Genomic DNA, 23843 nt, shown 5'->3' with positions numbered 1-23843 from the left:
GCAACCGAGAGAGACAAACAAGGACAAGGTTGAATTTTTTACATTACATTAAGATCTGCTCACATGTGGCCGACACAAAAGTGATTAATACATGTACATTTCAAACAATTGTTAAATAGAGCCCATGCAAAATGGAGAGGTGTCGAAAAATATGTGTTAACAAGATATGTCAAACTACCATTCCCCCTTAAACTCAGTGTCCAGCCAGAAATAATCACAAGGATTTGCAACAACAGCAGCCAAGTCAATCATACAGTTATTTCACTTCGGACAAAGGGGATAAAAGAGATGCTTCTTATCCTCTTCAGTACTCGTGAGGCTCCTAAAGCTCTTGCAGCTTAAGTGGATAAGACAACAAACGATTATGAAGTGAATAGCACAGGTCTGAAACTGCAGTTATTTCTTTTTAGACTCCTAACTCATACCTAATCATCATAAACTGTCACTGGTATGATGCATATATGCATTCAGTCCATTTTTAATAAGCCTAGCCTACACAGAGAACGTATGGCAGTGGCATGTAATATCTATATGTCACCGCCTGCGAGCAAGAAAAAAAGGAAAATTCCATATCTTGCTGCCTCAGAGACGGCCATGATCGTTTATTTATTCATAGAACTGAATCCAAGGCTTGATTCATCGTGGCAATCGTTCTCGCCTGCCAGAAGATTAGGAGGGACAATCTGGCCCTTGTGATGCTGCATTACTGCAGACAGTGAAATACTGGAGACAGCTGTGTCACTCCACTGTGGGGCGAACACAAAGACCAAGCCCTGGGGCAGTACGGACTGAGTATGGCTATTACTGTTGCACAGACACTCCACAGGTGGCCACGCTCGTGAAATGAAAAAGGAATACTAATGTGGGATGTGACATATTGCTGTTGTCATTAAAATTACTCATGGGAAAAATTGTGTTGCAACGTCTGAGAGTGCTTCTGTTGGGAAACATGACAGTCTAACTCACCTGTTAAAAATGTAACCCACTTCTTTTATGATCCAACATTTCAGGGCCGAATGATGGACTCTTGTGTCTGTGCTGCTGATGAGTTTTGCACCGCTGCTCCACACTTCTTCCATCGCACTGACTCACTACTGATGTCAAGTGGATGCAGCAGTGGACACTGTCCGTGATGGTAGTGAAGTCACCATCAGTTCCCGAGTGCTCAAGGTGACGTCTGAGTTGAGTCTAGACAAACACGTCTTAGTACTCAGGTCCGTGGCTGAGTAATCACCTTAAGTTTAAAGCTGCACTAATCACATTTTTGTATTAGCGATGGATCGAAGGACCGTGTAAGGACTGTATAAATGGGTTAATCGTAGACAGAACCATTGATAACTATCACTGGACTCTGCAGTTTTGCACAGTTTCTTGGAGCATTTTAGCATCTCTCGGCTCAATATGCAACTTCACTGTTTTGATTCAATCTCACCACTCTTATCAACCTATATCTTGGCCACAGAGAGCAGCTGTTTTCAGTCAAAAGGCTCTCATAATGAGCTGTTCTAAGAAGAAGGACTCCTTTATGGAGAAATAGACTGCTACCAAAGATCTCTCAGAATATTAGCTTCAGATTATGGTCTGAGAAAGGTATTAGTCACTCAGAGCACTGCTCTGAGGAGGGAGTCTTTGTGTCTGCTGAACAGTTTAAACAGAAATACGACTTGATAAAGAGAGATTCCTTCAGCTACCTGCAATTACCTGACTTCATTAGCGTCGATCTCAAAGACCGGTGGGATTTACATACTGTGACACCTGTGGAGCACTTGTGCCATGCTGACCAACCACGGTTTAAAACTATCTCTAGAGTGTATTAAGCTCTTATGTCAAGATTAATAATACTCGATAAGGAAAGCTCCAAACCTGGGAATAAATCTGGATAGGGAACTGTGGGGTGACTTGTGCAAAGATGGTGTTGCCTCTACTTTAAACTCCAGATATAGATCACTGCACTTAAATGTAATGGCAGAGGGTATGTGACATCCTGTCCAACATTCACAGAGTTGTCTTTCCATTGGATCTGGAGATTTGTGTACTGAGTAGAGAAGAGTAGCCACACTATAAGGCTCACAAAAAGTTTGCTGGCATAGCTGCATACCCCAAGAGAATATCATTTATTGATTGAGGAACAAGAGTAAAACATCTCACAAGATATAGCAAGCTTTTTTGGATTATATGGAAAACCTTCACATATGTGGATGTGCTTGACTATATGATCCTTGAGATGAGATGTTGCACCAAGTCTCTCAATGTTTTGTTTATTCACTTGATTTGCTTATTGTCTGTTGCCTTGTTGATTTTGTACCGCCATTTTCTGGTTGTATGTTGCCTGTTTTAGAAAGGAAAAATAAAATATTCTAAAAAGAAAAAAAAAACTCTCATAAACTCACTGTAGGCGACTAGCTGGTGAACATAGCGAAGCATTTAGGAGCTGAAGAGCCACATATTTCCCTCGGGAGTTGTTGGGCACCAAAAGTTTATTGGACTTACATACATTCATCAGGTCGCCAGAAGCACAACTCCCAACGGACGTGAATGTTCCTCCATGTCTGCTGGATGTAGCAACAATTTTACGAGGTGATAGAATATCAGTGTTGTAACCGCAGAAATCAATTATTGCTGCTTTTAAGACGCATTAAATAACTTTTGAAGAATACAACTTTTCTCTTACAAATTAAAAGCACAATTTGCAAGCCATTAAATGCATCGTTAGTCGATTTTAAAACTCCAGGATTTTTCAGCTACAACCCTTTGGCTGCTCTGATTAGTATCTTATGGAGGCTTACATTAGAAATCTTTAGACAGATATTGTGTAACTAATACTTCAGTTTGCTCTAATTGTGCTGCTCTTACACTGTGTTTAGCCTGTCACAAACAAATAATGAAAATGTCTTTGTAACCAACTCAACAGACTTGAGAAAAAGCTACATAGTCTTGCTTTAAGTAATCCCTGTTAGAATAATATAATGTATAAATAATATTTTGTATTTTGTTCATTCTTTTTGCCATGTTGCAGCTCTAACAGTAGAAACTCATGAATATTTAGGGGGAGGCTTGAAAAGATGCATTGCTTGTTGTTTAGGTGGATGTGTCATATTCAGATGCAAATCCAAGTCCGACTCATTAAAGATTCACTTGAAATTTGATCAGGAGTCTACGTCTTTTTGCTCCGGTATGAAAACACTCAACATCTTAACAGACAGTCAGAGATTCCCAATGTTTTGAGGCCCCAGAGATGTTCCTTCATCAATTCAGGTGCTGGCACACCAGCACACCATCTTCCAAGATCTTTAATCTCTCCAAGTCCCATCCTGTCTGCCACCCGGTTGCAGCCGAACCATCACTCAACAACTCAAATCATTGCCTCTGTCAGTTAACAAGTTCTGGAAAGATCAGACAAATGTGGGGCCATCAGTGCTGCCCAGACTCGGATTGTTTTTTATCTACCGTCAGAATGTGAGCGCTTAGTTGTCGCTACGGGGTCCCTGCAGTGTGCCTGCCTGTCTGTCGGCCTGATATTTTAAATCCTGATCCAATCTGACGCGCGCAGCATTTAAACTCTCAGGAGACTTGTTTTTTTTTTGTTTTGTTTTTTTTCTTATAACTTCGTCTGAGAGTTTTCCTGAGCTACGAGAGAAACGCTACAGACGGTAAAAGACGGTAAAAGACACACTCTGAATACATTTGCACACCTTGAAAACCCTCCTGCAAGCCTCCAAAGTAATTACGTTCACAAAGATGAATACTGTACACACACTTCTGTGATTACAGCCATCTGAACGGAGGCAAAGAGAGGGGCGGTCAGTACATGAAATGAATGGGAATATGAGTAGAGGGCTGCTTCTGCTTCCAGGCATTATCAGCTTTGAAGGCTCCTGCTGCGATACAGGAGTGTAGGTAGGGAAAGACAGCAGTGTAGAGTGTATGTCGGCTTTTCATAGGTTAGATGATTTTACTTTATTTCTTCACACGCTGTTTCTAACTGTCATCATCTGGAGACTAATATGAAGCATGCATTCCTTCTGGCTAACACAAGCCTGATGGAACAGACACACTCACATCAAATAAATCTTTCAAGACAGTAATTCAAGAAGATCTGACTTTCATACTGAGATACAGCTGTTTAAGATAACCTCATCATCTACAAGAGTGAACATCTGAATCAATGTTTCATTCTTCTGCCGCCTTCAAACACACCCAGAACACATTTAAATACAGCAGTCGAGGCTGACGCAGGATTGAATGATTACAAGCTGTTGTAATGCCAAACCTGCCATTCACAAATAGCATCAAAATAATGTGATAATGAGCGTTCGCTCTGCTTGGGGAAGACATCCCGCTGGTACAACCAGGGTATACAAGACAGCCACGCAGGGGTATCTGCCCCAACAATGCTGTCTTGCATTTTAATGATTGTGAGTGTGTGTTTGTGCATGTGTGTGACGACAGTAAGCCGATAGGGATTTTCTGCTGTCTTGATCATCACTTCAAGTCAAGCCTCAGGCCAAATGGGTGTGGATCTCTCTCACTCCCTCTCTCCTTTTGTTACTGCTGGAGAGAACTGTGTCTTAGGAGTGAAATGCATGGATGTATACTGTACAGCACATGTGCATTTTGCAGCACCTGCTTGTGTATGTGCTTGTGTATGTACTTGTGCATGTGTGTGTGTGTTAGCCTTGCCCCAACAAGGACAATTTGCATTTAGAGCACTCTAATCGTCCACGGCATGTTGACCACAGCCATCAGATTGATCAACATTTTACAGCTTGGTTCATTTTCATCGCTGCTGCACAACAGTGACAGTAATCATCAGCTGATAATCAGCCAAAAATCCATTCACCGGACAGAAACAAGCCCACAGAGCACCATCATCATGACTCTCAGTAGATTTGCAGCACCAGATAAATCAGCGGTGCATTAAAGGCTGACTGGACTACACAACAAACATCTTCAGCAATCAATCAATCCTGCATAATTTTCGGAGTCAGGAAACACACCGAAATCCAGCAGATCGATACCATAGAGGCAGGAAATGATGAGGCACGGCGTGGGATCACAAAGGTGGGGTCGAGATCCAAGTTCTCAGGATTGTAGGGCTCACTCATCTCCGGGCTGAATTTCAAAATGAAAGGGACGATTCTGGCAAATCATCCCAAAACATGACATGTGTGGCAAATCATTCATCAGTTAGATCTAGCCCCTTTTTTCTCCAGCCACAAAATGACAGGTATCAGGAAGCCTCGTAGCTCTACACACACACACACACACCTGGATGGTGCAGCATGCTGATCAGAGTATTGATAGAGGCTACACTCAGTTTGATCCCTATCACAAGCCTTTAAGCCCTCAGTCTGGTCTGGCCAGTATCTGATGTGTGTGCCAGATGAAAAGTGTAACCCCTATCGTCAGTGCTCATGGACTGCATGGAAAAGGTTGACAAAAAAAAGAGAGAGAGAGAGAGAGAGAGAGAGAGGGCTCGTTAGGAATAACTTACCCCGAAGATGACAGTGTCCTCTCTTTGAAATACAGGGATGAACTTATCTCCTCGGCTAATTTCGGACTTGTTCAGTGGACGAAATCGACACAACACCTTGATATTGCATTCCGCATTACCATCAGCCATTGTGGGGGATAAATAGTAAGTGGACGCGCGTCCAAAAAGATAGAAAAAGGGGTTTTTCTTTAGCTAATGGAAAAAATAAAAATAAAAAATTCCCTGTGTAACCTTTTTTCCCGTAGGCCACCTGCACGCAGCCGCTTCTATGTCCACATGCAAAGCGAGACTGGCACGCGAAGCATTTGGGAGAATGGGCAACTACGAGTTTTTGGGGAGAGACTACACAGCCACATTCATTCAAGAAATGTCAAACAAAAAGAAAGAAAAAGAAGCCGTTTGAGAGCGTTTTCTTGTTTCAGGAAGCCCTCAGAGCAAACTTGAAGCGCTGGAGAAGAAGAAGAAGAAGAAGAAGGTGGAGAGTATATAGTCCAAACTGGTCCGCTCGGTAGTGTCTGGATGGGCTGCTGCCTCCTCACAGGCATGCCTTGCATCACTGTCAGCCGTGCTCTCTCACTGGGGGCGGGGCGTGTGTATCCTCTCATCAGCACCGCTGAGCACAGGGGCCGAGGAGCAGGGAGGAGAGCTCCAACTCTGCTTCTTATCCCCGCGACCACAACCACACGGAAAAGTTTCAACTTGCACACAGGTAGCTACAGGTAGCCTGCTTAGAGCATCTGGTGGGATGTTTGCTGTGGCCAGGGGTTTTTTGAGGAGAGCATCTCATTCTTTTTTTTTTTTTTTTTTTTATGGTCTGCACCAGACTGGCAGTGGTCGTCATGGCAATGCTGTTTTGCATGACAAGATGGGTAGTCATGTGGGAACCAGAGGCTCCATCATTTTTTTTTTTTTTTTTTTGGCCTTGAGATTTAAAGGGGCACTCCAGCACTGCACTTTCATCACAGGTTAAAGGACAGGTTTGGAGGCAGAATGCTAGAAACTGACGCAGCTAAGATATCCATCCCTGACTTGTACTTTCAGGGTTTCTAGCTACATGTCCCAAAATGCTACTAAAGTGTCCCTAGACCCTTACTTACTTGTAAACACCAACAACCCCAGTTCATAATTCATGAAGTGAGTCTTTTTCAGACTTTAGAAAGCACAAGAGCTGCAGAACAGGCCTACATTATACAACTGTTTTCAAGGGCTAATTACTCCTCATGTGAATAAAGAGTTTCATGTGTAAAATCACTGAAGTGCCCCTTTAATAACACATCTGCCAGATGTTTCTCTAAAGCACTACAGTAAGAATGGATAAAGCTATAGCATGGTACTTAGAATAGGCTTTCATTTAAAATGAATGCATTCACATTTTAACGAGGATTGTGAAATAATCAAAGGCAAGCAATTAATGTGACAGGCTTTACCCCAAGAAACAGACGACAATGTTTGTGTTGAGCCATAGTGCGCTGGTGTGTCTTGTTCTGTATACAAGCTTTTATTGCCACCGCTCTTATATTTTTCTTTTGACCACCGTTTAAGTAGCCTAAAGGTACAAATTTGACGATGCTTTATCAAATCATGTGATTACCTAGCAGAAGCAGTTATCAGCTAGTAGTTATGTAAAAAAAATAATCACGATGACAATGTAAAGAAGTGCAGCTGATGTCTCAATACACAGCTTCATTTCATCATGACAGCTTCTCTGTGACATGTTTCCCAAAATTGTATAAAAAACTGCCACCAGGTTACCAGTTAATGAGGCTTTCATTGTATCTGTTTTAAATGTCTTAATAGATCACGTGTAGTATGTTATATATCTAGTATGTGATGCAAACAAACGTGCATTACTAGCACATTATCTCATGTTATGTAATTATTAGACTTTTCGGCAACTCTAGCTAAACACTGATGAGTTTTAAGCGAGTGAAGGAACACACAGTTGCACTCATTTCAGCATTTACTGGAATAAAAACAACACTTTACTTGCCGGTGATCATTTTTTCCAACAGAGTGAATCATCACCTCAGTCGACCACCTTCGGCCCATTGATGGGGTTATTTTCCTGTACCTTTAGCGCCACCGTGTGACGCGTCTGCTACACTTCAGCCACATACTTTTGGAAAGTAACGACAGGAAATGTTACTGTTGAAGCATACGAGGTGTGAAATGCATCACGAGTGCAAAATGAAACAGTGTGTTTGCTGTGAAAATCACATTAAAAGATACTAAACAACATAAATCGGGCCGTTAGATCGTATTGGTCAAATGGTGCGCATGCGTAACGACGCTCCACTTTCTCGGGTGTGTTTGTTTCGTCGGTATTGGCAGGCCGTTTCGCGTTTTCCCGTTGATGTAGCGAGCACATCACCGCCCACCCGCCCTCGCTCGCAACAAACCCAACGTACACGCTGTCAAATCAAGCTAGTGACCACATCAGCCTGGAAACGTCCGCCGGCTGAGAGACTGCTGGCTCATCTATCGTTAGCTTTTGTTACAGTTTGATTCGGTTCATCGATCATTTACACGTTTTAAGAACTGCTATTTTATTCTATCGCGATTTGTTGGTCTACTCTTTGCTTCCCGCAGACAATGGCTGATCCTAAATACGCAAACTTGCCAGGAATTGTAAGTGGCTAACGCTAGCAGACAGATTAGCTAGATTGCTATATGGCAATGTTAGCTCCAGGCTGTGACAGCTAGGTTAGCTAACGTCTCTGCTGTTTACTGTGTTGTCTGCGTATTGTTTGCAGTTACTAAACAGCTAGCGTTGTTAATTGTAGTTTCTTGATTAAGTTTTTCAGCTAATGTTGTGTCCCGTGATGCAAACCACCAGAGAGCAAGTGTTACGTTTATGTTGAATGGGCCGGGGCGTTGGCCAGGCTAATGACAATAAACTGGATAACTGATCCTGTGCTATATTGTTTTCCTTATTGTTTCAACAGGCCTTTAACGAGCCGGACGTGTACGAGACCGGTGACCTCCCAGAAGATGACCAGGCTCAGTTTGAGTCGGTAAGTGGACGTTTTGAAGCCACTGGATTTGTCCGTTTGCAGACTGCTAGCTCGGTCGCTGCATATGTAGCTAACGTAGCTACCTAACAAGTGTGTGCACTTGAGATAACGGTAGTGATTTCTTCATTGTAATCCGTATGCATTATCCCTGCCACGATTACTTGGCTTAATATTATTACTCACATGGCAAGGCACTGATTGCAGCTCAGCAGTACTGTATCAATGCACCAATGTCATCATCGAGAATGTGATTTGATGAACTTAATGAGCTGTTATTTATGAAGTTTATATTAATCGGTCACTGTATTTGTGCTGTCCTTACTAACTCTGCAAGGTAAATTGTGATCTCCCCTGTTATCCACCTAAAGTTGCAAGATTTGTTTATAACCACCTATTAACTTAAAAGCATATGTCTCCAAAGATTATGTATATTTTGTCAATATATATTATTCAAAAGGCCAAGATGCCCTTTTAGGTTACTGCTTAACTCATCTTCTATAAACTATGCATACTAATATATCTGCCTACATATTCCTGTAGAGAAGTGTAGAAGTAAAATAAATGAAGAACTGTCTCCCAAATGTCACCCAAGCACCATTTTTTTTATTAAAATGTCAAGGAACAAGATGTGCTGTGGATGTTTATAATCTGTCGTGATGAAGGTCTTGTGACTCTTATCTCACTGTTACCTAAGGGCAATGTTAAGCAGTCATTTAGAGATGGTGGTTGTATTGCTAGAGTAGAGTGTTTTTTTTAACTGTGATATTGGTAAGCACTTGGTGAACAATTGAGGGATGCTGGTCTGACACTGCTTTTAAACATGACCAGCTGAGTGAATTCTAATTGGCGTTTTCCCTTCCATGTTTCCACATTCGTTCTTCCCAAACCCTTGCCCTTGTTTTGACTCTTCCCAACCCCTCCTGGGACCATAGTTTGTACAAGTAAGACTGGCTCCGTTTTACTCTCAGTGAGCTTAATGCCATGCTTTTTTTATGCACGTTTTTTAAATCTCATATCCACTTTTCCTATCTCTATTGATTGGGCTGATGAAATGAAAAATGGATCGACGGAGTGACCCTTGTTGTGCTCTGTAATTCATCAATTTTTGATTGTTTTGAAGTGCAAGGAATTGATTCTTTTCCTCCTATTTGTGTTGCTCATTTAAACTATTTTAAGGGAATAATGATTGATGGCTCTTCAGAAGCATTTTAATTTGCTCTTTCACTGGGTCATGCTTTTGACTAAGCAGTGAAGGCTCGTGTGTTTGTCTGTGTGAGTGTGAAGCGCATATAGGGGAAAGTGTTTGTTTACTTGTTTAAGATATTTCCCTTTTTAACCTGTCATCATGTTCTTCTTGCCTAACATCACTATTCTGGCTAACTGGACTGTTTAGGCTCCTATACACTGTGTGATAACATCCTGCAGGTTCATTGCATTGTCACTCTTTGCCTGATGTGTACAGAATCTTTGCTGACTGTATGTTGTCAGTTTTGGGACACGTCAGGCTTTTCAGTGAATCACTGCTGAATCATAGCATTGATGATGTAAATAGGGCAAATAAAGGCAAGCAGAAACACGTCATCTACTCCCGCAATCCATCTGCACCGCTGTTGTGTTTTGAAAATGGAGCCAAATAAATAACAAGCTTTGGTTTTGGCGCTGGCACGTCAATGTTCAAACATTTTCTTCTTTGCCAGATTTCTAAAATATTCTTTTTGTTTTGCCTCCAAATACCGACTGCATTCAGAAATTGTGCTTACAATGTTGTGTTGGACAGTGTGTGCTATGTCAGTACATGTTGGGGTGCATCAAATTGGTATCTGCACCATAACTGACCTTTTATAAGTGGATCACACATTGGCCAGACATGACTGATCCAGATTTAGATGACATCTTCTGACATTAAAAATGTGGGTGTTTTTAGCGCCACAGCAATCCCTGGACATAAAAAAAACCACATGGCTCAGCGTATCCCTGGTTTCATGTCACATTTAGTTTTGTTTTTAGATGTCAGTTGTTGTTGAAGTCACAGTGACAATTTGGTCCTGAATTTCCGACACTGTCAGACCTTTGACACGGACATTAGCAGGTCATCAGTTCTCTTAATCAGCCATCAGTGGATGTGACTCGCAGGGTGATCTGAGACCATCTTGAATTGATGACCAAAGATATCATTAGTGTGTCTGGCACAGCACCAAATCACACAGTGTATATGGACCTTGACTTGGATGAACTTGATTAACTACTTTGGTTTAGTCTAGCAGATTAATTTTAGATGAACTGCATGTTAAAAATCTAAATTGTATAATAGATTTCAATTTCTGTAACGGAATGCATTTTAGGGTTTCCCAGCCTTTTAAGTTTCTTGACTTCTTAAACCACCGTGTACCCTTCATTCTTACTCACGGATTGCCTTTAAACCACTAATCCCCCCCATCCATAGCATTAATGTTGTGAGACCTATAATGCTGTCCATGGGAGCATATAGTCGCACTGCATTATAATTTACAGTACGGTATCAAAGGAGAAAGTAACTTGTTGGTGTTAATGGACCATCTTACCACCCTGAGTCGGGGAAGAGAGAAAGAACTGGAGACAGTGTGAACAGTGTGTCTCCAGGGTTTTAGCAGCAACTCTCAGAACACTGCTTTCTTTCTTATCTTTCCCCTGACCAACTGTTCCTGCTGTGTGCATGGCATGTGATAACCACATTAATCTGTGTTGTCTCTCTCTCTCTCTCTCTCTCTCTCTCTCTCTCTCTCTCCCCCTACTTTTTTCTCTCCCTCTGCTCTTCCGTTACTTTCTCTAACTCTCTTTGGAAACCCAAGGAGCTGGTAAGAGCCTGACTAACCATCCTCCTCACTCCTCCTCCTCCTCCTCCTCCTCACTCCTCCTCCCTGCATTTGTGTAACCGTCTTGTGTTCTGTGTGTTCTCGATCTGTGTTTTAATCTGAGTCTCTGTGTGAGCCCTGGACTCATGCCATCTATCTGTATGTGTCAGTGGTGTTTTAATCCTACCCATAGCTTCTAGCTCATCATAATCAATCACTAGGAAGTTTTGATTAAACGTTTTTTTGTGATTAGAATCACTAATCAAAAAAACGTCATTTAGAGAAGAAAGTGTTAGTGTCTTTGAGCTTCGGTTCTGCCTTTTTAGATTCATGCAACATTCATTTTTACCATAGTAGACTTATAACACATGGATGACATATTTTTGAAAGATGGTCTTACGAGTCTAGAATCAGGCCATGGTAAAACTATGGCTGTGATATATTTAATTTTGCACATTTGTCTCTTGCCTGCCGGTACTCTAAATCATATTGAAATAATCTGGCCAAAATAATGGCTCTGAAGCTCTTGTGAATTTTCCATGATTAATGGCTACAATGGCTTTTAATTTCTGAGGGTAACTGACCTTGGTGAGCAGTATTACATTTGTTGATTTAATCACATAATTCATAATCATTTTAAATCAAATTTGTGGCAATGATCAAGCGTAGAATTTCCTCTTGGATCTAACCAACCTGTCAACATATTTCAAGTCTACCTTGGGCTTTGAGACCTTTGGCTAACTGGCTCAGTAAGCCAAGGCTCATTTTGAAGTCTTGGCTATCTGTTTAGTCTTACATGCCTTTTATGATTTTATGTTAATCTGACTTTGTTTCATGGTGTTTTAATGACAGGAGGAGCTCTGCAGTGACAGCGTGGAGAGGATTGTGGTCAACCCTAACGCAGCCTATGACAAGTTCAAAGACAAGCACGTCACCACCAAAGGACTTGGTCAGTTGGTAGTGGATGATAACATTACTTTTTTTTTTTACCCTAACTTATTTACTAGTAATAACTACTATGTTGTGCTGCAAAAAACATTAATATTAGATTTATTGCGGCATTGTTGTATCAAACTGCATTAGTTTAGGCTAGGTGTACCTAATAAACTGGCAACTGAGTGGTACTTCAATTAGTCTTGTACTACAAATTACTGTCAATACTCAGTATATAAAACAACATTACTGTAATATTTACAATAGCTTTTATAGAATACAATATTTACTCTACGTAGTTATCAAAACATACAACATTAAAGGACATTTTCGAAATGTTCTTTGCAAAATGCAAGACTGGCAGACAAAGTTAACAGGTGCTGCTTTTTTACAGATGTAATTAAACAGATCCTTTTGATTATTTGTCTTACAACCCATTTGTCTCTTTTTCAGACTTCTCAGACAGAATCAGTAAAAGCAGAAGAGTGGGCTATGAGTCTGGAGAATTTGAAATTGTGAGTACTTTCTGTTCAGCAGAAATTCAGTTTTAACTTTTCATTCTCTTACAAGATGTTCCAAGCTGAGGGTAACTGCCATGTTTACATTTTTATTTCACTCGCTATTTTCCGATAGTGAGTTGAGAGGCTGCGATGATGTGTTTGTGTGATTGTTGGACTCGAGGCCATTCTCTCTGGATTAGACTCATTTTGGTCTTGTGTTCTATTCATACAATTTCTCCACTCTCTCTCATCTTTGTTCAGCTCGGAGAGGGCTGCGGAGTGAAGGAGACGCCCCAGCAGAAGTACCAGCGCCTGGTGAATGAGATCCAGGAACTCACTCAGGAGGTGGATGCCATCCAGGTGAGCTAATAGCAACACACACACATACACACATGCACCCAAGCACACTTCTCCCCTTGCCCAAAGGACTTGGCAAGGGATGGTACTCTGTGATTATCCCGCCTTTATCTTCCTGTCTGCACACAAATTCAGTTGCCTTTCACAGAGCCAGACTCTCCTTCACTCTGTCCCTCGACCACATCATCATGTATTCATTCAGCGGAGTGCAACCTTGTAGCTAGAACATCTTGGGTGGTGGTATGTTTATGTCTAGTTCTTGTTGTTGCACTACAGACCTGAATATCCAATCCAAAGCTTAGCTTCAATTCACCCTGAAAATGAGTTTTGATTAAAACCAGTGTAGGTAATTGCTTTTCAAGACTTATGTAGACCCCGCAGCCCAGAAACTAATTAAAACTTGGGTGTCACTACCTTGGATAGAAAAAGAGCAGGGCATGCTCCCCTAAGAGTCCAAACCCGAATTCTAATTGAACATGTGAATTGGCAGTTTTTGTGACAGTATCCATGGGTTTCAGCTCATGCAGGTCATAATGGCAGAATATTCAGCCTGACTTTATGGAACAAGTTGCTACTCTGTGGAGCAATTGACTTTCTCATGGTAATGTGTGTCTATTCATCAGGCTGAAAGCAGTGAATGAAAAAGTCAAATGCTGCATGCTTCAGTGAGAACATATTGTTATCCACTGAGATAGACCAGGGAGAACACCAGAAATCTAACTGTGTGTCCAAAGTTGTTGTTTTGGCTATGGGTCATGACTGCTGGCTTATGGAAAAAAATCATAACCACCATTATTTTGGTCAATATTGAGATCAGGATTAGGGATGGGCTGATTATCAGCCTGGCCGATTATCAGGGTGGATATTCAGCATTTTTCCGACTTATTGGTAGCCGTGTCTTTTGTGTGAGATTGCTGATGCAATAGATTAATTAAAAAATATGCTGCTTCGGCTCTGATGCATTGTTCTGTCTCTGTCTGTATTCACCACTCTGTGATCTCACTCAGTGTCCCGCCCACAGCACTATCTGACTGGTTCCAATTCATAAGAAATTGCCTGTCAACACTAAATAATCTGAATCTGCAAAGTAACTAGTGAAAGTGTAAAGTAGCAGATAATGTAAATACTCAATAGACAATACTGAGTACCTCAATTGTACTTAAGTAAATATACTGTACTTGTCATAAATTATTACAGTCAATCCCTGGTTATTCTAAAATTTGTCGTAAACATACAATGGTTACACACATCAGTTATCTGTGTCCTTGATTACTAATAATCAGTATTGGTATCTGCCCCGATAAAACCATATCAGTCAATATAACACAATAACTTTTTGACTTTGGATTTATATATACATCTTGCACTTATAATATAAATATTGAGACCTATTTAATATATGATGTGTATTATAATATCATTTTGATTTGGTGTACGAAATGTGAGAAAGGATTACTGAAATGCGCTCTCTCATCCTCTTTGGATGCTCCAAGCTAGTACTGTAACAGCAAGGAGAGATGTGCATCAAAAGTGACGGCTGTCCTGATGTGGTTTTCACAAACGACTGCTCACTCGACTGCAGTGAGCTGAACTAAACGTGTCACAGCCTGGCTGAGAATGACTCTGGGCTTTTAGGAAGGAACGAAAGTGCATTACTGTAAAAGAAAGGGACGCGCTTGATATATAACATGGCACAAAACAGGAGCATCAGAGATCGTTTTATCTCAATAACCTTGCTGTCTCGAACGTTCGAAGCCAAAATCATAAATTGTATTAATTGCCCAGCCCCACTATTAGTCAAAATAATTTTCCCCTTACCACCTCTGTTGCAGAGAATTGGGAAAAATAAACGCCAAAAAAACACTCCAGTTTAAGAAAGCATATCAGAGACAGCAGCTCAAGCCTCCTAAAGCTTTCTGCATAAACTTACCAAATCATTTTCAAATTAGTTTTATTTTGTTATTTAATTTTGTTACCCTTAAGTAGATCCCCGTGGTTAGCTGCAACGTCTAATCCAATCCCAGGTTTAATTACACCGCTTAATTCTCTTCTATCTGAAACACAATGTTAGAACAAATACAATTTACATGTCTAGTTTAAGTGTGCATGTTTATGGATTCAGAACATTTTCCTTAATTTCCATTGATTTGTCATGGGACGCATGTTCTCAGAAAACAGACTTCTAGTCCTCGATTTCCTCAACCACCGCATTGCTGTTTACTTCTGCATAGAACTCAGTTACTCAATGATCCCGGTGTTTCCTCTGTTTGTAGACTGCCACAAAGGAAAGCAATGCAGAGGAGCGCCTGACCCCGGTGGTGCTTGCCCAGCAGGCAGCCCAGCTCAAACAGCAGCTGGTTTCTGCCCATCTCGACTCACTGCTGGGACCACAGGCACACATCAACCTGGCTGACCCAGATGGAGCGCTGGCCAGGTGAGCTGAGAAGATGACAAGCATCTGGAAACTGAAACCTGAAGCCTAAAACTATCAGCCCCTGATAGAGTGATGGAAAAAGTAGATTGAGGAAATGGAGGTAGTCCGCAATAGATGGTCGGAGGCAAGGGCAGGGGAATTCATTTTCCTGAGCCTCTGACTAAAACCCAGACATAAGGAGGGAGCGAGTAATAAGGGCAAGGCAGTACAGCTGGTATCAATTGCTCACATAAATCCTGCTGATCTCAGTGAACTACCTAGGGAGAACGGATGGACAGATGATAGAGGAAGGGAAATAAAACTGGAGAAGGTGAGAGAAGGCGCAGAGAGAATGAAAACATACTGCTGCAACATGTCAGACCCAAACATGAGGAAGATAGAGAAAGATGGTGACACAAGTGAGAGAATGGGAATAAAAAGTAATGAAAACTGTTCTAAAAAGATCCAAGCTCACCTTGAACTTTACAGTTTACAACAAAGCCTGAAAAGATTGGTACCAAGAGAGAAAGAGGGCACAGCAGCACATGGGGGCAGATAACAATATTGAGCATATAATCCTTTTGTGTCTCCCTTTCCTTCCTTTCCCGCAGACGTCTGCTCACCCAGCTGGAAGCGGCCAAGGGCAGCCGTGGCAGCGCTACAGGAGACAGCAAGCCGACGGCTTCAGCTAAGGGCCCAGATGGAGTCGTACTCTACGAGCTGCACAGCAGACCAGAGCAGGAAAAATTCAATGAGTCTGCCAAGGTAAAGTGGAAGAATGTCTCGGATGTGAACGCGTGTTTTAGCGGTATGATCAGCTAGACGTGTTTTTGTTTTCATTCTCATGAGATAAATGTCAGAATATTTGATGGCAATAAACAGGACAAAAGGCAAGAAGGTGTGTGCGTGGGCGTTTTATGTGTGTCTTGTGGGATGCTGTTGTCACTGCCAGCCATGTGTTGCCTTGTTCTGTCCCTGTAGATGGCAGAATTGGAGAAGCGTCTTGCTGAGCTGGAGATCGCTGTTGGCTCAGGATCAGACAAGCAGGTACACACCAACAAACATGCACGCATGCACGCACGCACGCACACACACATATACACACACACACACACACACACACACACACACATCCTCTCTCAAGCCTTTCTCTTTCATTCACACTAATTCTGTTTATCTCTTTCACTCTCACACCAGCAGAATTTTCATGCTCCTGTTGCTGTGTAACCATCCACAAAGTGAAATTGAAATAAAATCTTCCACTTGATTTATGTAAATTATGGGGGAGGCTTCATTGCTTCTTGTTAAAATGTACTTCTCCCTCTTTGTGTTGATGTTGCAGGGACCTCTTAGTGCTGGCGTACAAGGAGTCAGTTTGATGGTAAGAAGTCAGCTACTTTCTTGTGGGAACACACTGTATGGAGTTTGTGTCTGTATTCATAACACTGTGTATCTGATGTGCAGCCAGAGAACTGGGTCATACTTCAAAGATGACATCAGTTCCTCCAAGTTTGTTTATTGCTACTGTGCCAGTGGTAAGAGCAAGGACACAAAGTTCTGTCTGCAAACTTATATATAACTTGCGCGTGTGTGTGTGTTTTTTTGCTTGTTTGTTTCAGGACACCATAGAGCTCCTGCAGGCGAGGGTCAGCGCACTGGACTCTGCTACTCTGGACCAAGTGGAGGCTAGACTGCAGGTAACTCATCCATGTTCAGCATACAGAATGGTGTTAGTGGGGAAATGTAGGCTTTTGGTATAAATAAAACAATCAGTTGTGATTTGATTACAACTGATTATTCTATGTATTATCATTACATTTATTTGTACAGCATGTTTCCCAGAGAAACCGTAGTTTTTAAAAAAGAATGCTGAAATGTGCGTTTGCTGTGTTACGGGGAGTTCAATGACAAGCTCAATATATTATCTATATGTGTTCGTTACAAAGATCAGAGCAAATCAAAAAGATTACTAAACTTCTCACATTGTCTTTTGTATATAACAAATGTAAACATATAAAAACTTTTTATTTTCCATCTTCGTTTTTTTTTTCTCTTTTGCTTTGTCGTATTTTCGGAAGCCTTTTTGACTCCTTTTTCCTTGACTGTCCCTTATTAAATATACTAAACTAAAAAGAAACAACACAAAACACAAGATGTCAGCCCTTCCTCTGACTCTGGTATATAATGGTATTTACTGTAGCTTTCTCAGTCTTTTTGAAACATCCCCTAGCACTGGATGGTTATTGAAACTCAGTGAAAGGAATAGTTCAGTTGCTTTGTGGCAAAGTGCTGATTAACACTTGTGTTGTATCTTCTTAACTTTTAAAATCTGCCAGTTTTCCATACATTTTGCTTACTTGTAGTAGCCTGCTGCAAGAAACTGTCAATATACCGCAGTATTGATATTAACCTAATCCATGCTTGTCTTTTTTCCTGTTATGTATCTGAATGTCCTCTGAATACCTTTCACACTAAGATAAATAATTAACTTTTTACCCCTCCCATTCAGAGTGTCCTCGGGAAGATGAATGAGATTGCTAAACACAAGGCGGCGATTGAAGACGCTGATACACAAAACAAGGTTTGTAATCCCTGTACATTCATCAGTGCACACTAATCGAGTAACCAGCTCAGATGCTCTCATACAGAATGGCATCTTAAAAGTCCACCTGTGAATCCTCCGTTACAAAAGACTTAAAGATGGAAGATTTCCTTTGATCCTAAGAGACAGGAAGTTGTTTAATATGTCCAATAATCATGTAGCGTCACAGAAGATAATCTTGATAGTTCAGTCTGGGTGACAAGATATCAATTTAGAAGATGTTCACTAATACTTGACGGCTCTGACAGCTGGACTAAACAGTGGAGAGCAGCAGCATCATAAGTTAAATTTTTAATTTAGTGCTGTCCTTAACAAACAGCTTTTGGTATTCTGGGAATTTTGAGTTAGTAATGAATCAAACTTTTTTCAGGTTTTTCATGTTAGATTTATCTGTGAGATCTGCATGATCTACATACAAAGTACTTGTGTGCTTCAGACATCAATTGCTCTAAAGTGCTGTACTCTTAAAAGCCCAGAAGGGGGCAGGACATGTTAATTATATCATTAAGGTGAAGGATAAAGTCAGACAATGTGGTTTACTTTGGATAAATAAGGTTATTGTACATTGCTTTTTTTAAACTTTGTTTATTGGATTTTGCAAGAACAAACAATTATGTTATCAGAGCACTTACAATGTAAAAAGGATGAGATTCACTTCATAGAAACACATTAGTGTAATAATTCACATATTGCCAAACAGCATACAAAGACTGAGAAAAATAAAGTAACAGAACTATAGTCAAACAATTAAAACAAAACAAACCATTGTTACTGTCAATAATAAACTATCCATAATAGATTCTAATAGTCAGGACAGCAGCATATCACCCACACCACAACAAAATAATATAGACACTATTCCAAACTGCAGAAGTTGCTTCAATCAGGAATGAGTGGAAGTGTATTTTCCTGACAAATTGGAAAAATTGACCCCATATTTCCCCAAATTAACTGAAGGTGCCACTCAACAGACGTCTGATATTTTTGTTTTCCACTCTAAGAAAATAAAAGATGTCTCTTTTCCAGTGGGTATGAGACGGGGGTGTACATTGCTGTCTGACTCTTTAGGAGTCTATGATGTACTGTGCTTGTGACTTACTAAATAAGGTGTGTGACTGCATCACTGTTCTTGAAGTACCTAACTTCATTGTTATTACACTCACAATAACCAAGCCTATATCTTTAGAGATAAAGATAAACAGCTGAAAATGAAAAGTGCAAATATCAAGCAATGCAGGCAATATTTGTAGCATTCGATAAGGGTTGCAACAGTATGAGATTTTTACAGTACGATAACCTCAGAAGATATCACTGTTTCATGTTACATGGTATATCACAATAATTGTTATTGTCAGTTAATGACCCTTAGAGGAATGAAAAGGGAAGGTTTATCTTTTGGTTCAACAAATGCTTACTGTAATTTCACAAAAAAGTTCAAATATGTATATTTTTCAGAAACACTAATAAAGTAGAGTTCCATACCGTGCATAAGCAAATAAACACAGTATGATCAATCAAAATGATCATTTTATATTCCACATTATACCTCAGAACTGGTATAACCCTACATTTAATAGCACAGTATTATGAAGTTTAAATTGAGGTGATCCTGTGTATTGTAACAATAAGTGCAGGTATGTACACAGAAACAAGAAAGTCCCCACATTGTTCAAATGTAGACTGCACAGCCAGATTGTCACAGTAACAGTATTAACCATAGACAGGGTTGTCTGAATTTGTTTATCAGTATGCATTAGTAATTTTTACAATACAATAATAACTATTGCATCAGGCAACAAAGGACAAAACTGTGACCTTGGACAAAATTAACATGTTTTGTTTTTTTTATCTGGAAGGCTTAATGTTGGTATTAAATGTGCCTGTATGTGCTCACCTGTCAGGTGTCGCAGCTTTATGACGTGGTGCAGAAGTGGGATGCCATGTCCACTTCTATACCTCAGGTGGTGCAGAGGCTTGTCGCTGTCAAGGAGTTGCACGAGCAAGGTAACACACAGGAATGGAAACTGTTTTACAGTGCTGCAGCCTGAGACTTGTTATGTTTCCTCACATAAATCTCTAAACCACAAGACAATATGAGCTGTTGAGTGAGAGGAGTTTACTATGATATCACTTTGCCCCATAACAATACATGAATGTTCTGGTGTTGAGTAATTGGTTCAAATATTGTAATAATATTGCTCTAGGGGCACATTTCACCCCAGTAGTGATGATAACAATGAAAACTTGTATAATTTATGTTCTTTTATGTGGGAGAAGAACCTTGAAATGACACCCATGAGAGTTCAAGGAGAGGATGTATGTAGGTTAGCGGGGGGTGGGGAGTGGCATTAAAGATTCAAAATATGTAGGATGTAGCCACAGAACATAATAGGGTGTGAACCCCGGATCATGTGTCAGGCAGCGTCTGTGCTGGGAAGTAATACTTGGTCTGAAAGATTTGCATTTGCAATGGGAACGCGTGTGAGACAAAAGATGAAAACTAAGCGAAAATTGGATTCAAACGGATAATAGATTTAGCCAAAACCATGCCATTCTATTATAACAAAGGGCAAAAAATCACTGAAAGGGAGCCTGAGAATGGTAATAGAATTAGACTAAATCTGGCAATACTGTTAAACACCCCCTCAGGGAGAAAGAGATGCACATTATCATCTTTTTATTATTTAGCACATGAAAGCAGAACCTTGGCATTAATAGATTGTATTGATAATTCATTCCTGAGAGCTGAAAGAGGTCATTTATCATCCTGACTGTGTTCGCACCAATCTGTCACAGTCTGCAGCTAAAGTGTTCAATGGGGTTTAGCTGCATTCACTTAATTTTTCTCCACTGATCTTTCTGTACAGATGAAGGCAAAGTGAAAGAAAAAAGTTTAATCTGTCAAGCAGTCATACATCCGTTTCAGATTATTTATCTCTTATCCCCTCACTTTGGCTGAGAGCAAAGACAACATTACATTTTTTAAAGCAAGTTTTTAACTGCAAATTTGAGAACTAATACTATTCTCTCTATGCTCTTGCCTCTGGGTTTCACTTCATCCAACCCCATCAACTTGTAGCCATGCAGTTTGGCCAGCTGCTGACCCACCTGGACACCACTCAGCAGATGATCAACAACTCTCTGAAGGACAATAACACCCTGCTAACACAGGTAGGAAGTTCAAGATAAATCTTTTTAACACTCCTGGAGTGTGGAACAAATTTGGCCACTTAAATGTCCACGTCGTGTGCGATCTACTGCAATCATAGGACCATTGGGATGAGGCCAGTGGATATGCATGTGTGGTGAATGAATGAACCAATCTTATTACAGGAAATAAATCTTTTCTATAGTCAGAGACTGAAAGGCATTATTTTAAAAATTTAGAAACCCAGTGAACACCTGCTGTAGCTTCTTCACTCCAGATGTTTTTTAACAGCAAGATTGAAAATGTTGGATTAGCTTAGAAAAAAAGAAAAGAAACTTCACAAACCCAACCACGTGGCAATAACCTCTTTGTGTAGGGAATAAATTATTGGTGTCCTAACACAATTTGAAGTGTGTTCTGTAAGGCAAAAAGTAATAATGTAACAAAGTGCAGCGGCCCATCAGAAGGACTGAGGCTGTCTAAAGCCTCCTTTGGGCTCAGTCAATACTCAACCTCTGCTTTCACAGGTCAAGGCTTATAGCTACATGGAAAAAGCAGTACCTTGATAAGAAAAGTTTCTTTTTAGTGTTTGTTGAAACTGCTAATATGAAATCATAAAAGTTCTGGTCTCATTTCTTCATAGACTTACACTGTATTCTGCAGTGGTATCGTGAGGCTTTAGAAGATCACTGAATCTGATGTTCAAATGGTTTCACAGAAAATGTCATTTCTTTTGTTGCAAGCACAGTTTTTCTGTCACCTCCTGGATCAACATTGCTCAATAGTGCCAGCTTTTAATAGCATTTTCAGTATTTCTTTGTATGGTTTAATTCCCTGTGAACTTAACCTCACACATCCATGACAGATTTATGTAAATATAATGTAATGGGCTTAGGATTGCTACAGTAGTTGGTGTTACCCGGTGTTCAGGCATACACCGATTAAATGTCTTGAGTCAGACGTAGGACGCTACAGTCACAAACTCATCTGCTACACACAGCTCCAGCACGGAGTAGCAGGAGTCACATTTCACTAATAACGTGACGGTAGTAAGGAGAGTTAACTGACTTCAAGATAAAAGTCAACTTGTGTTTCGCCACTTAAATGCTTTTAATGTAAAGCTGCAGCAGAAGAAATGTTTTGTTTGCATTAGCATACCCGCCCAGGGAAAACAGATGGAAATAAGCATTGTGCTGTAAGTGGTGTAATACTTATTTGCACACAGTTGCTGTTTTAAATAAACAAATTAACACAGCGCTTGGCAGATAGTGAGCGTCTTTTCTTCTAAAAAGCCTGGTGTACCAGGTAACACCGATGTTGTCACAAGCTTATTAGTATGTACTTTTTCTTTAACTAATCAACCTAATAATTATTTTTTACCAATCATTTATTGCATGGAATGTTAAAAGAATGAAACCACTTCCTAAAATGATGTTTTTAAACTAACCCTAACCCTGTTTTTTCTTTATTTTAATTCCCAGAGCTCATATATCTTGTTTTGTCCAGCCAACTTTTCTAAACCAGTTTGCTGACTCCATATCCTCTTTCCCTCTCTACATATTCTCTATATCTGCATATTTTCCTGCCTCCCCTCAACTCATTCTCTCCACCACAGCTTCTTTCCCGCCACTTCTCTCTCCTCTGCCTCTTCAATATGTCTCTCTTGTAACCTAATTGAGCTTTTTTTCTCCCCCTCTTGCCCCCAGGTCCAACAGACAATGAAGGAAAACCTGGTGGCTGTAGAAGAGAACTTTGCAGCGCTAGATCAGAGGATTAAGAAGCTCTCCAAATAAACGGTGGCAGAGTTTGAACCGGTCCAGGAGAGTGTAGAACATGGACACAAAAGAGTTGGCTAGAGAGCACAGAGAGCACTCTGTCCTGTCTGGCCATCCTTCTCTTGCTCTCTACTTTGCCTCTGCCTTTTTTTCACTAAGTGGAATGTTTAGAAAGTTGGAAATGATGGAATTACAAAAAAAAAAAAAAAAGGAGACCAAATGTTCTTGTTCACCCTCCTTTCCTCTTCCTTTCTCTTTCATCAAATTGATATCCACTTAAAACACATTTGTCAACTCTACATGCCCCTGATCGCAGTCCCCTGTTAAGCTTATTGAGTTTTAGACTGGATTGTTTTTATAATTATTAGTATGAAATATAAGAAATTCCTCCATTCCTTTTGGAACCTCACACTAATACTGGATTTGTACTGTATATTCTGGTAAAATTAAATGGATCACAGCTATGTCGGGTTGTTGGATGACACATTAAAAACTGTTGTCGACTGTATAAAAATCAAAATCAAGATCTATTGTCTTCTAGTGTTGTAGCAGGAGCGCACGTGTGTGCGAGTGCCAGGGCCAAGTCACAGAAGGAAAGCTTGTAAATATGCCTGTGTACCTTATTGTTTCTTCACGCTCAGTCGCTTGTAACTATATTATTATGACTGAGACCGGACACCACAGACAAACTTTTAATCTGCTTTGTCATTGCCTACAAGTCAACTGTATTGTTCATCTGTGGTCATGGAAACTGATCAATAAACAAAGTGCGATGA

The 23843-nt window shown here is 40.4% G+C and overlaps 2 protein-coding genes across 2 annotated transcripts in view; one reads left to right on the top strand and one right to left on the bottom strand.

The window, feature by feature from the left end:
* kif5ab (kinesin family member 5A, b) overlaps nt 1–5623 on the bottom strand; it is a 66123-nt gene extending 60500 nt beyond the window's left edge. The window contains exon 1 of the mRNA XM_073468639.1: nt 5495–5623. Within this exon, the coding sequence (XP_073324740.1) occupies nt 5495–5623 (129 nt within the window). The remainder of the gene's footprint in view (nt 1–5494) is intronic.
* A 2304-nt stretch (nt 5624–7927) lies between these two features.
* On the top strand, nt 7928–23843 carry dctn2 (dynactin 2 (p50)). The gene is made up of 14 exons (XM_073468733.1): nt 7928–8122; nt 8440–8508; nt 12192–12288; nt 12726–12787; nt 13034–13132; nt 15403–15563; nt 16154–16307; nt 16524–16589; nt 16885–16923; nt 17162–17239; nt 18052–18123; nt 20046–20148; nt 21224–21315; nt 22999–23843. The coding sequence occupies exons 1-14, from the start codon at nt 8087–8089 to the stop codon at nt 23083–23085; spliced, it is 1215 nt and encodes a 404-aa protein (XP_073324834.1). The 5' UTR covers nt 7928–8086; the 3' UTR covers nt 23086–23843.

Source organism: Pagrus major, chromosome 6, assembly GCF_040436345.1.
Source record: "Pagrus major chromosome 6, Pma_NU_1.0".
Lineage (NCBI taxonomy): Eukaryota > Metazoa > Chordata > Actinopteri > Spariformes > Sparidae > Pagrus > Pagrus major.
This window is presented reverse-complemented; position numbering and strand designations above follow the sequence as displayed.